The sequence below is a fragment of the Hemitrygon akajei genome, chromosome 9 (genome assembly GCF_048418815.1).
Source record: "Hemitrygon akajei chromosome 9, sHemAka1.3, whole genome shotgun sequence".
NCBI classification, from domain to species: domain Eukaryota; kingdom Metazoa; phylum Chordata; class Chondrichthyes; order Myliobatiformes; family Dasyatidae; genus Hemitrygon; species Hemitrygon akajei.
The window spans coordinates 62096944-62113690 of NC_133132.1; the positions used below are offsets into that span (position 1 = coordinate 62096944).

The 16747-nt window shown below is 41.4% G+C and overlaps 1 protein-coding gene across 1 annotated transcript in view; it reads right to left on the reverse strand.

Moving 5' to 3' along the window:
* Positions 1 to 1651: 1651 nt before the first annotated feature.
* Positions 1652 to 16747, reverse strand: part of acbd3 (acyl-Coenzyme A binding domain containing 3) — a 70100-nt gene continuing 55004 nt past the window's right edge. The window contains exon 8 of the mRNA XM_073056106.1: positions 1652 to 5633. Within this exon, the coding sequence (XP_072912207.1) occupies positions 5422 to 5633 (212 nt within the window). The 3' untranslated portion in view covers positions 1652 to 5421. The remainder of the gene's footprint in view (positions 5634 to 16747) is intronic.

Below are 16747 nucleotides of genomic sequence, written 5' to 3' on the forward strand. Positions count from 1 at the left end.
ATGCATGCCTCAAGGTTCTCAACAACCATCTCAACTGCTCCTTACACCACTTTGAATCAGGGGCCAGAGATTTCCAGAATCAGTGAAGATGTTACATTTCATAAAGTAGTTTTTGACTACATTCTTCAATCTTTTTCCCTGTTTGAGCCTCTTCCCATGATTAATATTGGAGATGCTAGCCTGGGAGAAGATGAACAAGAATATCCAAGATCTCTGCATTTCAAATATCTGCAATTACTTACCATTCAGATGATATGCTTTATCATATTACAAGCATTTGACTAAGTAGAGCATCAGGGAATCCTGGTAAAATTGAAGTCAATAGGTATTAATGGGATGACACTTAAGGGGTCCTGTCGCACACAAAGGGAGACAATGATTGGATTACAGTCAACCAGTGCCAGGACATTATTGCAGGTGCTCCTCAGAGCAGTGTCTTTGGCTCAAACTCCTTCAGCTGTTTCACTGTGCCCCTCATGCTTGCAAGGAGCAGTCTCTAAAGCAGCATAGGAGGGGCAAAGCAGTTGACAGCACTGACACAGTGCAAACTTCTGCACTTAGATACAGCCATGACAATGGCACAGCCACATACTTACAAGTCAATATGGAGAACCTGCAATTAGTGGCCTTGCCATGCTTCTTGTGTCCTCTCCAGTGGTAAGGGTCAATGGTTTGGGAGATGCTGTCAGCATGTGTGCCATCTACAAAATACACTGCTGTTAACTGACAAGGCTGCACAGACATCACCTCCCAAAGCCTATTCCTTTACTGTTGCTACATCCAAATCCTGAGACTCCCACCCAACAACTACAAGGAGTCACCTTCACCACTTTTCCTGACCATTCACCATCATCTTGGGGGATAATTATGGATAAGTAACAATGCTAGCCTTGACACTGACCTCCACATCATGAATAAAGAAAGTATTGTAAAACTACCACACAAACTAAAATCCAGTGCAAGATGGTGTGTTAACATCACCTCTGAGGACAATCAGCAGAGGCCAATAAATGCAACCTTTTCCATCCACACATACAAGCCCAGAACAAAAAGCGATGTGTGCTGCAAAGAACGGAAAAATAGATAACACAAAACACTAGAAATACTCTTAATTGGGCAGCATCTAGAGGTAAATGCACAAAGTGTCTTGACCTGAAATGTCAACTGACAATTTCCCTACATTAATAAAGTTCCTCCATTGGTTTGTGTGTTGTTCCAGATAACAATAACCACTGGTTACTTATATATTTAGCAAACATAGAACTTAAAATTAATGAAGAAAGCCTGTCTGCTTAACTGAATATGTGCAACTTTGCTGTCCATCCTAATCTGGCCTCTAAAAGGATCTACCTAGCAAGTTACTTGACTATAGTACACTATGCCACTGTCGAATACCCTTACCGCACTGACAGAAGCTTGTCAAGAAAATGGATGCTAAATATCTATATTCTCAAGTATCAGGTCCAAAGAGCACAAATATAGATGGGAAAAAAGTCTGTTAAACTTTACACAGCTATCAGTATTGCCCTGATTCTGTTAATCCAGAAGGAAGATAGGTCTATTGACATATGCATTTAATAACTTACTTAAAACTTCAAACTAATGCAAATCTCACAAAAAAGGGAGGGAAAATAAAGACTGCCGATACACATTTTAATTGAGATTAAATATATTATTGAAAGAAACAGTTTCTGAAATTGCACTGGTCATTTTGTTTTAAAAACTCACGGCAATAAAACCTTCCCATGTTTAATATCCTGGGAAATCAGACCACATTTCCAGTAACAATCTCTGCAAAGTAGGAGCCCCATTATATTTCCATTTCTCTGAAAACTGGAATAATGAAAACCATATAAAACAGGTAGAGCTGTCTAATTAAGAAAATAGCTGTACGTACACACAAAAAGGAAAGGGGACAGAGAAAATCATTATGTACAAAACAAGGGTTAAAAATTATTTATAAAAGAGAATGAGAGAGAAAACAAAAAAAAACACACAGAATCACCACCTGTAGAATAAACTCCGCTCTCAGAACTGTACAGATCACAGCCATGTTGTTTGGACATACCAGGTGACCACACTACTGGAAATGAAAGCATCATTTGTGAAGGAGATCTCAAGTTAATGACGTGAATGAAGGGTCTTTGGTGACAAAACAGCTGCAAAATCCAGGCATGTCAGTATGAGAAAAAGCATTAAATTATAAGGGAGAAATAAATCTGTACTTAGTGCAAGTACGTCACACTTCTGTTATTGATGCAAAACTTATTTTTTTAATATTTGAAGAAAAGCATTGGGCTGGGCATTGCTGACCCAAAGTCCAGAGCAATTCACTAATATTACACATTTTGCAGTTTTGTTCCTTCTTCGCTGCTCACAGGGAGAGACCAACACAAAAGGGATAGGCCAGGATAGCAGCTGAATATCTTGATTCCAGACCAACAAGCCCATGAAAGATCCCTCTACATTATAAACATATACTTTAAATATACATAATTAGAAATCACCATTCAACCTGTACAGTCACAAAAATATATTGCTTTAAAAATAAAGAGGGGAGAAGAAAGGTTTTAAGTGTTAACCTCTGAGACTAACTATAGTAAGTTGTGGCTTTCCTGACTCAGGTAATGGAGCTGTCTTCATGCTACTTGGTTACTGCCTATGGGGAGCCCAGTTCATAGAGGTAGGGGGACCAAGCTGCTCAGTACTTCAATTCCCATGATATTTGTCATTCTCCTTATGCAGATACTAATTTGGGATGAGCCTGTAATTGGATGGGTGGCTCCCAGTGTGCACTGCCTCATCTAAGAGGCAATTTGGTACACTTTAGTCTAAAATGGAGTTCCACCTAGTCTAAATGATGTACTGTTCACCTTATAGCTGGCCCCATCCATGGTGACAGTTGTTGACCCACTGTAACAGTCTTGCTAGCAAAGTTACAGAAGTTCAATGGGGAATTTATACAATTTATATTTTAATTTATATTTATCATTATTATTGTTATGAGCAGAGAGACAACATCTGCCGGAAGTAAATTCCTTGTATGTGCATAGGTACTTGGCGATTAAAGTCTGATTCTGATTCTGAATATCCAGGATTGAGAGTGGGGATGAAAAGCTCAGACCTCGACTCTCCACCGTGCCTATTCAAATGGAGATGTTCCACTGTCAAAATGGCAATCCACCCGACAGGCATCTTAAATGAAACAACCTTTCCTCCAGACTGACACATTTATCAGGACATGAACTTCTTCCGTTGCATTATTCCAGGACACCATATCCCAAGGTGACATCAAGGTCATTGGAGGAACATACAGAACCAACCACTTTCCTGGTCTTTTCCAAATGAGATCCATTTTCTGCACCACCCACAATCATTCTGTTTTTCTCTGGCTTGCTATCTTCACTGCCTTATTGATAGGCAAAAAATGTTGAGGAAAGTTTAAAGCGTGAGCTTCTAAAATTTCAAGAGGCATCCCCGGCTGGAGAAGCCGTTTACTGTCTACAGTGATTTGATTGGGATTTACTCTATCATGATGGGTTTAGGTCAAGGCCAACATTAATTTTCCTGAAATCTCTAGCCCGCCCCATTTCCCTGAGCTGAACTTGGCTACCACGTTAAGGTGTCCAAATTGACCTAAAACACATCTTTATCTCTAGATTTTCATGCCATACAAGTGAATATATTTTTGATTTTCTAGTCAGCTCATACAATATGGCAGTACATGCTGCACTGGGAAGGTGATCATAGACGAGTCCAATTGTAATTACACCCACGTTATTCTACAGCTGGGATCACACGAGAGCATTCAGGAACACAAAATCTGCCGGTTTTACCTCTGTCATAAGAAAAGACAGCCTCACAGTTGCTGAGAACAAGTACCCCCGGAGAGTGGAAACGCAACATCTATACTTCTAGCGTATCCATCTCAGAGTTAACTTGATTTGTACAGTTGAACATTAATCTGTCCCATGGGGAATAATTTGGATAGGGGTGTTGTCTGTAACAAGGTGAAAAACAGCAAAACAGGTGACAGTCTGCAAGTGTTCCATCTGCCAATGCTTGCCCCTACTTCCAGTGGCTTGCTGTCAACGACATTGGCTGTTCTCTAGAATGAGATACAAGTTGAAGAACTCAAGCAAATGCCACACAAGCTTTGAGGCTTTCTTCAAGCTTGAATTTTGATTCAAAAGACATCAGTGTTGCCACTGAAGGAAACGGCGCTGTGTAAAGGAGATACTTGCTGCCAGAATACACAGGTACCAGAAACTTACCGGGGGAAATAGGTATGTGCTATTCTGATGGAAAAGGTTGAACAGATAGAAAATAAACAGCACATCTGCTGACAACCAATGGGATTCCATCAAGTGAATTTGAATTTAGGTGGAGAGGCCCCGAGCATTGAATAACTGGATCAAGCTACTCCAGCAAACCATCTACTGAATTTTGTTCTGATTGCAGGATGCTCCCAATGAACAAAACAATCACTCACCTTCATCCTTCTAACTTCCCTCCGCATTCACCCTAATCTCAGACGTCTAGCCTGTGGGATGACAGGTGGTTTAACAATTGCCAGAGAAATATCTGACACAGATCTACCAGCAAGTAGCTCCTTTTAAACAGCAAAAACAGATGGAAATTTTAAATACAAGAGTTTGACAAAAAATTTGAAACAGGAAAAGCTGGAGGGGGCGATGTACAGTATGTACAAGGTTCCTCATTCAGGTATCTCAGCAACATACAGATCCCCAAGAATTTCTTTCTTAAACTCCTCCCCAGCCCCACTCACTACATCCAGGTTCTAAGAGGACATCCCAGGCTCCACAGCCTACCGGGGGGTGGTGCATAAAGACCCCATCCACTCTGAACATTCTCTCTTCTCCTCTCCAAATCAGGCAGAAGATACAAAAGCTTGAATCATGTATCACCAAGCTCAGAAGTAACTTCTATTCTGCTGTTAAGAGACTTCTGAATGGTTCCCTAGTACAATAGGATGCACTTGACCTCACAATTTACCTTGTTATGGCCTTGAACTGTACTTTCTCTGTAACTGTAACACTTTATTCTGCACTTGGTTATTGTTTTACCTTGTACTACCTTGATGCACTGTTACAATAAATTTATGTGTGAATCATATTCAAGACAAGTTTCTCACTGTCCTCGGTACATGTGACAATAACAAACCAATTTATCATTTTATCATAAACCAAAAAGCATTAACCTGGTGTAATAATGACACTAAATATATCTATTGAAACCAATTCCTGGCAGTGATTCTCATTACTGCAATAGCAGATCCTTCACCCAATTTATTATTATATAGAATGATTTTGATAATTATTTCAATGCACAATGTGCAAATTAAAGTTTACAAAAGAAAGCAAGAACAAAAGCAGATGCCAAGCATATTGAAGCTTGGTTTTATCTAGTATAATATACTCTGTAGTAAACCGTTTTTGACCTCCACAATGAGTAGGAGTTGTCAAATTTCAGAAGATAGACACCTCGGCCCGGGTACTGATGGGATCCAGCATAGACTTCTTCGTGGCAATCTCGTCGGTAGACAGGAACCACCTCATCTACCTGGACTTTGCTGGCCCCCTTCTTGGCCTTTTCTGTTTCACTGGGGCTCCCTGGAAAAAAAAAATGCAAGTGATTTTCAGGACATTTATTCCAGGATACAGATGCTACACGCATGACAGAGGTACAGGCAAGCGATAAGGGAGTGTAGTCTTTTTGAATGGGGGTAAGTAACAGCAGTATTTAGTGAACAATCCCTCAAGAGTCATCTCTGAGACCATATGGGTAGAACAGAAACAAGAAGGGGGTATCACTCTAGTGGGGCTGTATTGTAGACCCCTAAATAGTCACTAAGAACTTGAACAGTTGTGTAGAGAAGTTGCTCTTAGCTGTAGTAATAGTGCTGTATTAGTGGGAAATATGAATTTCCCCAGTACTGGCTGGGCCACCCAAAATGTTAAGGCACTGGATGGGGTAGCACTTGTGAAATGTACGAGGAAAGTTTCTGAATCTATATATAAAGGGACCTGCTCAGCAATGAGCATTACTGGACCTCCTCGGAGGGAATGCGGTAGGGCAAATAAATGAAGCAGCAGTTTAGGGAGCTCTTTGGCTCCAGTGACAATAATTCTATTGGTTTTACAGTACTGATGGGAAAAGGATAAGTCAGGTCCATAGATTAGGGACCTAAACTGGAACAAAGTTAATTTTGAGGGAATTAAGGTTTAGTAAAGGTCAATTTGGTGACTCTGTATGAAAGGAAAAGAACAAATGGCAAGTGGTAAGCAGTAGAAATTTTACAGATGCTGGAAATCTTGAGCAATGCACAGAAAATGTTGGTGAAACTCAGCAAGTTACAGCATGCAGCATCAATGAAGGAGAATAAACAGTCCATGATTCGGGCCAAGACCATTCAACAGGCAAGTGTGTGATAGCAAAGGTCCAGGACAGCATGTTCCTTTAGGGTAAACTGACAAGTTGAGGAAACCTTGACCAATGACAGATATTGAGGCTCAACTATAGAAACAGAAGGAAACATACACAGGGTCCTGTGAAGACTATAAAAAGATTAACAATTCTCCTCAGAGGGAAAAGAGGATGACAAATAGATGGATCTGGCGGGCAAGGTTAACGAAAGCCCTATCTGTATAGCTAAGTTAAGAGTAAAAGGGTAGGTAGCAAGAACGTAGGTCCCCTCAGAGATTAATAGGGCTGCCTATGTCTTGAGCCACAGGAGAGAGGTGCGTTTTTTTAATGAATATTTCTCCTGTGTTTACTGAGAAAATCATGGTTACTCAACAGATAACGGAAATAAGTGGAGATAGTTTGAAGGAGATATTTATATCAAGGAAAAGGTATATGAAGCCTTACAGTGCATTAAAGTGGACAGATCTCCAGGGTCTGACCAAGTCCATCATTAGAATTTGTGCGAGGAAATTGTGGAGGCCCTTGTGGAGATATTTGCTGCACTGTTAGCACTGGGAAAGTTCCTGAAAACTATAAGGTGACTAATGGTGCTCCTTTGTTTTTAGAGGGTAGCAAGGACAAGCCAGGGAACCACAGGTTGGTCAGCTGACATCTCACAAAAGTTACCTGCATTTGAATAGACAGCAAAAATGTAGATGGAGGGTAGGACAATGGATAATGTGAAAGATTAAGTCCCATGAAATCCAGAGAGCACAACTTAGGTCAATTCAAAACTGGCTCAGAGGTAGGATGCAAAGGATTTCAAGTTGAAGGTTGTTTCTTCGAATGCATACCAGTGACTAGTAGTATACCAGTGGGGTTGGTAGAAGCCTTGTTATTAAATGAGTGATTTGAATGCAAATGCACATGGCTTGATCAGGCAGCTGAGGATGACACAAAATAAGGTGCTCTGACAGTGAAGTTTATAGGAGGGTATGAGGGGATTTTGATCAGTAAGGGAAATGGACGGAGGAGTGGCAAATGGATTTCAATACAGGTAAGTGTGGAAAGTCAAACTTCTACACGACTTGTACTATGAATGGTAGGGCACAAGGAAGTATAATGTAACTGAGGGACAGAAGTACAGTACAAATGTATACAGTTCATTGAAACCAGCATCAAGTGTAGATGGGATAGTGAAAAAGGGCTTAGCATGCTGGCCTTCTTCAGTCAGGGCACTGAGTATAGCAGTTGGGTAGTTATATTACACTTGAATAAATCATTGGTGAGGTCATACCTGAAGTACAGCTTTGGTCAACCTGTTACAGGAAAGATATGATTAAACTGGAAAGACTGCAGAAGTTAATTGTTGTTGTAATTCATCCTGTGATTAGTCTAGTGCTAAGAAGGTGGGTTGTTGGACTGAAGGGCCTGTCCCACACTGTTTCTCTAAAAATAAATAAATAATTTGCGAGGACTAGAGTGCCTCAGAGGTTGGCCAGGCTAGGTCCTTATTCCCTGGAATGGGAGGTGACCTTACAGAAATATTTATCAAAGGCACAGATAAGTAACAAGCCTTTTCTCCAGGTCAGGGAGTACAAGACTAGGGCTTACAGGATTACGGTGAGAGGATAAAGACAAGGAATGTGAGGGCTGAGGGGGCAACTTTTTCATACAGAGACTGGTGAGTATATGGAATAGCTGCCAGAGGAAGTGGTTGAGGCAGGGCAATAGTATCATTTAAGAAGTGGAGGGGTGGAATTTAGAGGTAAATAGAGGGGTGGGGCTGAGAGGGATATGGGCTGAACAAAGGAAATTGAAATTTAAACTAGCTGGATGAGTACCATGTCATTGGGCATGGTCATGCTGTATTGCTCTATGATTATTTATTACTGTTGATGATTATTTATTACTGTTGCTTTTCTTCTGATAAACTTTATGGGAGGCCATTCAGCTCAGTGATTCAAAGCTGGCTCCTGGAAGAGCAAGCTTGTCCAATTCCTTTTCCATGGCATTCTTACAAGTGTCCGCCCAGGTCGTGACTGACTCTGTTTCAACCTCCCATACAGGAAACAAGTTCCAGATCACGAAAGTAACTATTCATATTTCACACCACATGGAAATAGGCTCGACAATATATAGTTTAAATGGCAAATAACAATATACACTAATACTGCATAATCCTACCTCAACATTCCCACCTCTGCTTACCCACTAGCCAACCAAATTAATCTTCAGAAGGCAAGAGGAAATCTGAATGCATGGGTGATATCCACACAGTCACAGAGAGAACATGAGAACTCTACAGACGGCCCCAGAGATACAGTCATAGAGATATACACATGGAAACAGGACCTTCAGCCAACCACGCTAACCCAGATGCCCACCTGATCTAGTTCCATTTACCTGCATTTCGTCCATATCAGTCTAAACAGCTCCTATCCACGTTCAACGTTCAAAGTAACAGCTCCTATCCATGTACTTAACCAAATATCTTTTAAATGCCATAATTATACCTGCCTCAAATGCTTCCTTTGCCTGCACATTCCATATACTTATCACTCACTCTGTGAAAAAGTTTCCACTAAATCCTTCCCCTCTCACCCTAAATCTGTGCTCTCTAGTGTCAGACTACCACCCTGGAAAAGGGACTATGACTGATCACCTTATCTGTGCCCCTCAAGTTTAATAAGTAAAACTCTACAAGGTTACTCCTCAGCCTCCTGTATCCCAGGAGCTGTGACTTGGACAATTTGCATTTTGGATCCTACCAAAGCTTATAAAGCTTCACCTTTTTTTAGGAGTGAATGAAAGGACAGGGGATAACATGGGGTGAGTGGAGGGGGATAAATAATCCCTGACTGTCCCCACTCTGGAAGCCACGCAGACCCCCAAATGGGCGAGGATGGATCACACAGCACAGAATGAGGCCCTTTGCCCACCATGTTCATGCCAACCATTAAGTACCCACTTACACCAATCCAGTTTACCTGCACTTGGTCCATAGCCTTCTCTGTCTTGAAGTCCAAAGTGCTTGTCTGATTACTTCATAAATTTAAGAGTCTGCCTCAAGCAGTGCCTTCTAGGTTCCAACCACCCTCTGGGTGAAAAGAGTTCTTCTTCAGAGCTCCTCTACACAGCTTCCCTTTTACCCTAGACCCATGTCCTCTAGTTTTAGATGTTTCAGCTCTGGGGAAACTTTCCCTACTATTTATCCTATCTATGCCTCTCAGATATGTATTCCTTCCAAAGATTTCCTCTGCTCCAAGGCAAACAAACACAGCTTATCTAGTCTGATATTGTTAGTAGATATGTAGGCATGTATGCATCTCATATCACAGACATTTGTCTATCTGTATCGCTTTTAGCTCTGCTGTGGTGACCATCATCTCCTGCCATTTTGTATCGAAATAAACTCCACAGCCACTGGCAATTTCGAAATATAGTCACCGTTAGAAAATGTAGCAGCCAATTTGCTTCAGTTATGTGTTAATAAGAGGTTTTGCTGGCTGCTGGCTCTGCAGAATCTACTCCCTCTTTGGCATTACGAGGGTTGCAAAGGAGTGACCCATGGACCACCGCTGCCGGAACACAAGCTGGGGTCTGATCAACCCTGGGTGAGAGTGTATGATGTTGAACGACCCGAAACACCCAATGCTCCCAGGTTACATTATTAATGATGTGTCCCAGTGCATCCTAGAATGAACCACAGAAGCATCAGATAATCCTAACTAACATTTGAGGAATTTTTATTAGGATGGACACAGGAAAAACTCCTTTAAAATAGTGCTACCAACAAGTCCACAAGCAACAGCAGACAAAGACTTTGCTTAAATATCTCAGCTGCATCTTTAAGAGAGAAGCACCTCTTCAGCATTATGGTGCCAAACAAGATTAAGTGCTTGAGAATGGAGTTGACTTGAGCCCAGAGACCAGATGCTACACAATTAATTTTAACTGAAATCCAGCTAGGAACCGACAAATTCTTGGCACCTGGAACAATATGGATGACTGTAGCCAACAAGAAAATCTCAAGAGATAGAATAATTGGATAAAAGCCTAAACTGTCCTCCTTGATTTAAGTTTACTTTGCACAAGGACAATATAATGTTCCATTCCTGTCTGATTTAAACTCAGCGCAAATTCAGCCCACTTTTGCTTCTGGGTTGAATGATTTTTGGTTTAGGGTCCACATTATTGTCAGATACACAAGTTAAGAGGGGTGGCACTGCTGTGTCAGACTTGGCACCTCTTGAATGAGATGTTAAACCAAAATTGGTTATATATATCCAAATAAAAATCCTATCACACTAAAGGAAATAGAGCAGGTGCATCCTGGCTAACACCCTTTTTTAAACTAACAAAAAGCAATGACTAAAAGTCCCAAAACCCTGCTGTAATTAAACTAGCTAGTGCCTTATCAGTAAAACATAAAGTCCTTTGCAACCAACAAAATGTTTTTAAAGCATAGTTCTTATTACAATATAAGAAATACACAAACCAACAATGTGAAAGTAATGATGTTTTGTGGTAGCTGTAGGATAAATCTTATCATATCCTCTTGAAAAGATCATGCATTCCTCAGAGAATAGACAGAGGTCTCAGTTTAATATGTGATGCAAAGGACAGCATTTCCACCAGTGTGGCACCCTTTGGCTGTGGACAGAAAATTTGGGTGCTGTTCAAATCTCAGGAATGAGCCTTCGATTCAAAACAGTTCCATTTTTTTGAGGCAAGAGTGGTACCTGTTTAACCAGAGGTGACATCATTCACAGTAGTCCTGATGAAGGGTCTCGGCCCAAAACACTGACTATTTAATGCTGCCTGAACTGCTGAGCTTTCCAGTATTTTGTATGTGTTACTCTGGACATTCAGCATCTGCAGAATCTTGTGCTCATCATTCACATCAGTTATACCCAAGTAACTTAATCTGACAGCTTCAGTATTGCTAACTTCACTGCTCCTCCACAATTCATTTGTTACCTCTACACTTAACAATTCTAACAACTCTTGATCTTCTCCTTTCTGTAAACATAAAATATCTCTGTCCCAATTGCTATTGTTTTAATCATGCCTATATCTGTCAGCCACATTGGTTCTCAATTCAGAAAAGCATCTACTATTAAAAGAATTATCAGCCTCACTTTCAACATTCCTCCTACCCTAGCTCTCCAAGTCACTGCCCTTTAACTATCACAACAACATTGAGATCTCTACATTCCTCCAATCCTGTTCTACTGTATCTCCAAATAATGACTGGTGGTAATTATGGAAGGAGGCCTGCCCACTAGCACAAACTGAACTGCAACTTGCAATACATACCCTTCTTGTCACCCTCCTGCTCTGTTAGTAACCCATCACCATGGGGATATTCAGATATTCCCTTTCTCCTGTCCATCACTGTATAACTTAGAAACTTTTCTCTCTTTACTAGTTGTGACAAATGGTCTTCAACACAAAATTTGAACTATTTCTCTCAATAGATACTGCATGACTTGCTGAGATTTTCTGGCATTTTCTGCTCCCTATGTTTCAGATTTCTATCACCTTCGGCTTCTTTTTAATCATCAAGGCTTAGGTACATAATCCATTCTATTTCTTTCAAATAACCCACACTAGCATGTTCCGGCTAAAGCTCTGGTAGCCATAAATCATTTGGCACTTTAGGTTTATAGAGTCAGAGTTGTACAGCATAGATACAGCACCTTCAGCCTACCATCTATAACAGCTACCACGAGAATTTGGAGAATACCTATGAGATGAATTTTTTAGAGCAGCTTGCAGTTTAGTCTACTAGGGGAAAGGAAATTCCGGATTGAGTATTGTGTAATGAACCAGATTTGATTAGGGAGCTCAAGGTAAAAGAATCCCATTGGAGATGGTGGAAATTACAGAGAATTAGGTGCTGGAGGCAAAGCTGTTGGGGTGGTAAGTGAGGACGAGGAACCCTATCCCTGGTGTGGTGGCAGAAGGATGGGGTGAGAGTACTGGAGAGGTAGTAATAGGGAACAAAGAAATGGCAGATACACTTAAGTCAGGGGCAGAAGTGAATGTATCCACAAGTACGAAGGAGAAGGTGCTTGGAAATTTGAAAGGTCTGAAGGCAGTTAAGACACATGGACCAGATGCATTGCACCCTAGGGTTCTGAAAGAGGTGGCTGAAGAGATTGTGGTGGCATTAGTAATGATCTTTCAAGAATGACTAGATCTGGCATGGCTGTGGAGGACTCGAAAATTGTAAATGTCACTCCACTCTTCAAGAAGGGAGCGAGGCAAAATAAAGGAAGTTACAGGCCAGTTAGTCTGACTTCAGTGGTTGGTAAGATGTTAGAGCCTATTATTAAGGACAAAGTTCCTGGGTACTTGGAGGCACATGATAAAATAGGACAAAGTCAGCATGGCTTCCCAAATCTGTTGGAATTCTTCGATGAAATAAAAGGCAAAGAGTCAGTGGATGTTGTTTACTTGGATTTTCTGAAGGCCTTTTACAAGGTGCTGCACACCAGGCTGCTTAACAAGATAACAGCCCAGGGTATTACAGGAGAGATACTAGCATGGATAGAAGACTGACTGACTGGCAGGCAGGAGGCAAAGAGTGGGAATACTCTGGCTGGCTACCAGTGACAGGTGGTGTTCTGCAGAGGTCAGCATTGAGACCACTTCTTTTCACATTATAGGTCAACAATTTGGATGATGAATTGATGGTTTTGTGGCCAAGTTTGTAGGCAATACAAAGATAGGTGGAGGGACATGTAGTTTTGAGGAAGCAGGGAGTCTGCAGAAAGACTTAGATTGAGAGAATAGGCAAAGAAGCTGCAGATGGAATAGAGTGTCGGGAGTGTAAGGTCGTGCACTTTGGTAGAAAGAACAAAGACAAGACTTTTCTAAACAGAGAGAAAATCTTTGAAAAATCAGAGGTGCAAAGGGACTAGCAAGATTAATTTGCAGGTTGAGTCAATGGTAAGGAAGGCAAATGCAATGCTGGCATTCATTTTGAGAAAACTAGAATATAAAAAGTATGCAACGCTGAAGCTTTATATGGCATTGGTCATGTCACGTGGAGTATAGTGAGCAGTTTTGAGTCCCTTATCTACGAAAAGATGTGCTGGCATTGCAGAGGGTCCAGAGGAGGTTCACAGAATGATTCTGAGAATGAAAGGGGTTAATCTATGATGGTTCTAGGTGTGTACTGGAGTACAGGAGAATGAAGGGATCTCATTGAAACCTATGGATGTGGAGAGGATGAATCCTAAAGTGGGTGAGTTTAGGACCAAGTGGGCACAGCCTCATAACAGAGGGGCACCTACTTAGAATAGAGATGAGGAGGAATTTCTTTAACCAAAGGGTGGTGAATCTGTCGAATTCAATGCCACAGATGGTTATGGAGACCAAGTCATTGTGTATATTTAAGGTGGAGGTTGATAGGTTCTTGATTAGCCAGGGCATCAAATATGACAGGGAGAAGGGAGGGACAATAAATCAGCCATAATGGAATAGTGGAGCAAACCAGATGGACTGAATGGCCTTATTCTGGTCCTACGTCTTATGCTCTTATGGCCATTTATACTGATTCTCATTTGTCTACATTAAAACCGCATCCCTCTAGGCCCTACTCATTGACATTCTTATTTAGATCGTTCTGCACTCTGCTATGGAGAGGGGAGTCTCCCTTTTTATTACTGGTGAGATCTCTCTGCTATGGAGAGGTAGAATGTTCCCCGTAATGTCTTTTGCATTCTGTGCTTTTTCGCCCAATCTTTCTCAATTTTTCAGTGCAGGAGAGGAGGATTTGGGGGTTTGATGAGAGGAGGGATTTGGGGGGAGGGTTAATGATCATGCTGCCATTCTTTTCTTTCTTGGCTTTGTGGCTATCTGGAGAAGGATTTTTAGAGATGTATGCTTTGATAATAAATGAACTTTTGAAACCTCTCAAATGTTCTTATTGCTTCTACCTCCACCACTTCCCTTGCAGCTCATTCCAGGTAACAACCAACTGCATGAAAATTTTACCTCAGATCCCTTTAAATCCCCTCACTCTCTCTTTCAACCTATGCAGTCTAGTTTTAGATACCTCTACCATGAGAGAGGGACAGTGGCTATCTATCTATAACCCTCTGTTTTGCATGTCTCTATAATAAGTTTTCAGCCTCCTTCACTCCAGGGAAAGCAGAGCCAATCTATCTAATCTTTCCTGATAACTAACCCCTCCATTCCAGGCAACATCTTTGTGAATCTTTTCTACACCTCTTCAGTTAATCACATCCCTTGTATACTGTGGTGAACACAATGGTGTAATATTTTTTTTTTTTACACAGTAACATCCTAATTCTGCTCCTCAACACAATCTTACATCATGACTAGATATGACACTGTGCACTCTGGGCCCTTCTGTTGGTCTCCAGAAGACAATATGACATAGGAGCAGAATTAGGCCATCTGGCTCATCAAGTCTGCTCCGCCATTCAATCATGGCTGATCCTTTTTTTTAAAAAAAATCTCCTCCTCAACCCCAACTCCCAGCCTTTTCCCTGTAACCATGTCCAATCAGGAACCTATCAATCTCTGCCTTAAATACACACAATGACCTGGCCTCCACAACTGCTTGTGGCAACAAATTCCACAAATTCACCACCCTTTGGCTAAAGAAATTTCTCCACATCTCTGTTTTGAAAGGGTGCCCCTCTACCATGAGGTTGTGCCCTCTTGTCCTAGACTCTCCCACCATGGGAAACATCCTTTCCACATCTACTATGCCTAGGCCTTTCAACATTTGAAAAGTTTCAATGAGATCCCCCCCCCCCCCCCATCCTTCTGAATTCCAGTGAGTACAGACCCAGAGCCATCAAACATTCCTCATATGATAACCCTTTCACTTCTGGAATCATCACTGTGAACCTCCTCTGGACCCTCTCCAATGCCAGCACGTGTTTTCTAAGATGAGGGGCCCAAAACTGTTCACAATACTCAAAGGTGAGGCCTCACCAGGGCCTTATAAAGCCTCAGCATCACATCCTTGCTCTTGTATTCTAGACCTCTTGAAATGAATGCTAATGTGGCATGTAGCTTCCTCACCACTGACTCAACCTGCAAGTTGACCTTTAGGATGTTCTGCACAAGGACTCCCAAGGTCCTTTGCATCTCAGATTTTTGGATTTTCTTCCCGTTTAGAAAGTAGCCTGCACACTTATTTCTACTACCATGCATTTTCCAATATTGTATTTCATTTGCCACTTTCTTGCCCATTCTCCTAATTTAAGTCCTTCTGCATCCTACCTGTTTCTTCAACACTACCTGCCCCTCCACCAATCTTCGTATCATCTGCAAAGTTGGCAACAAAGCCATCTATTCCATCATCTAAATCATTTGTATACAACATGGAAAGAAGTGGTCCCAACACTGACCCATATGGAACACCACTAGTCACTGACAGCCAACCAGAAAAGGATCCTTTTATTCTCACTCACTGCTCTCTACCGATCAACCAATGCTCTAACCACGTCAGCAATTTTCCTGTAATACCATGGACTCTTAACTAGGCACCTTGTCAAAGGCCTTCTGAAAGTCCAAATATACAACATCTACTGCATCCCCTTTATCTATCCTACTTGTAATCTCCTCAAAGAATTCCATTAGGTTCATCAGGCAGGATTTTCCCTGAAGGAAATCATGCTGACTTGGTTTCCTTTATCTTGTCTTGAGTCACCAAGTACTTCAGCATCTCATCCTTAACAATTGACTCTAACATCTTCCCAACCACTGAGGTCAAGCTAACTGGTCTATAATTTCCTTTCTGCTGCTTTCCTCCTTTCTTAAAGAGTAGAGTGACATTTGCAATTTTCCACTCCTCTGGTACCATGCCAGAGTCCAATAATTTTTGAAAGATCATTTCTAATGCAATTACAATCTCTAACCCTACCTCTTTCAGAACCCTAGGGTGCAGTTCATCTGGTCCACGTCTTTCAGCTTCTTGAGCACCTTCTCTCTTGTAATGGTAACTGCAACCACTTCTCTTCCTTCACACCCTGCATCAGGCATATGGCTAGTGTCTTTCACAGTGCAGACTGATGCAAAATACTCATTTAGTTCATCAACCATCTCCTCGTCCCCTGTTATTCTGCATCACTTTTTAGCAGTTCTATATCCACTCTCATTTGTTTTATTTTTAACATACTTGAAAAATTTGTTACTATCCACTTTAATATTATTTGCTAGCTTGCTTTCACATTTCATCTCACACCGAGAACCATGACATCCAGCAACAGAATACTCAGGTAGTAACTTCATTGGGTGGGGGCTGAGTGCAAGGCAGACGCAGAGTGTG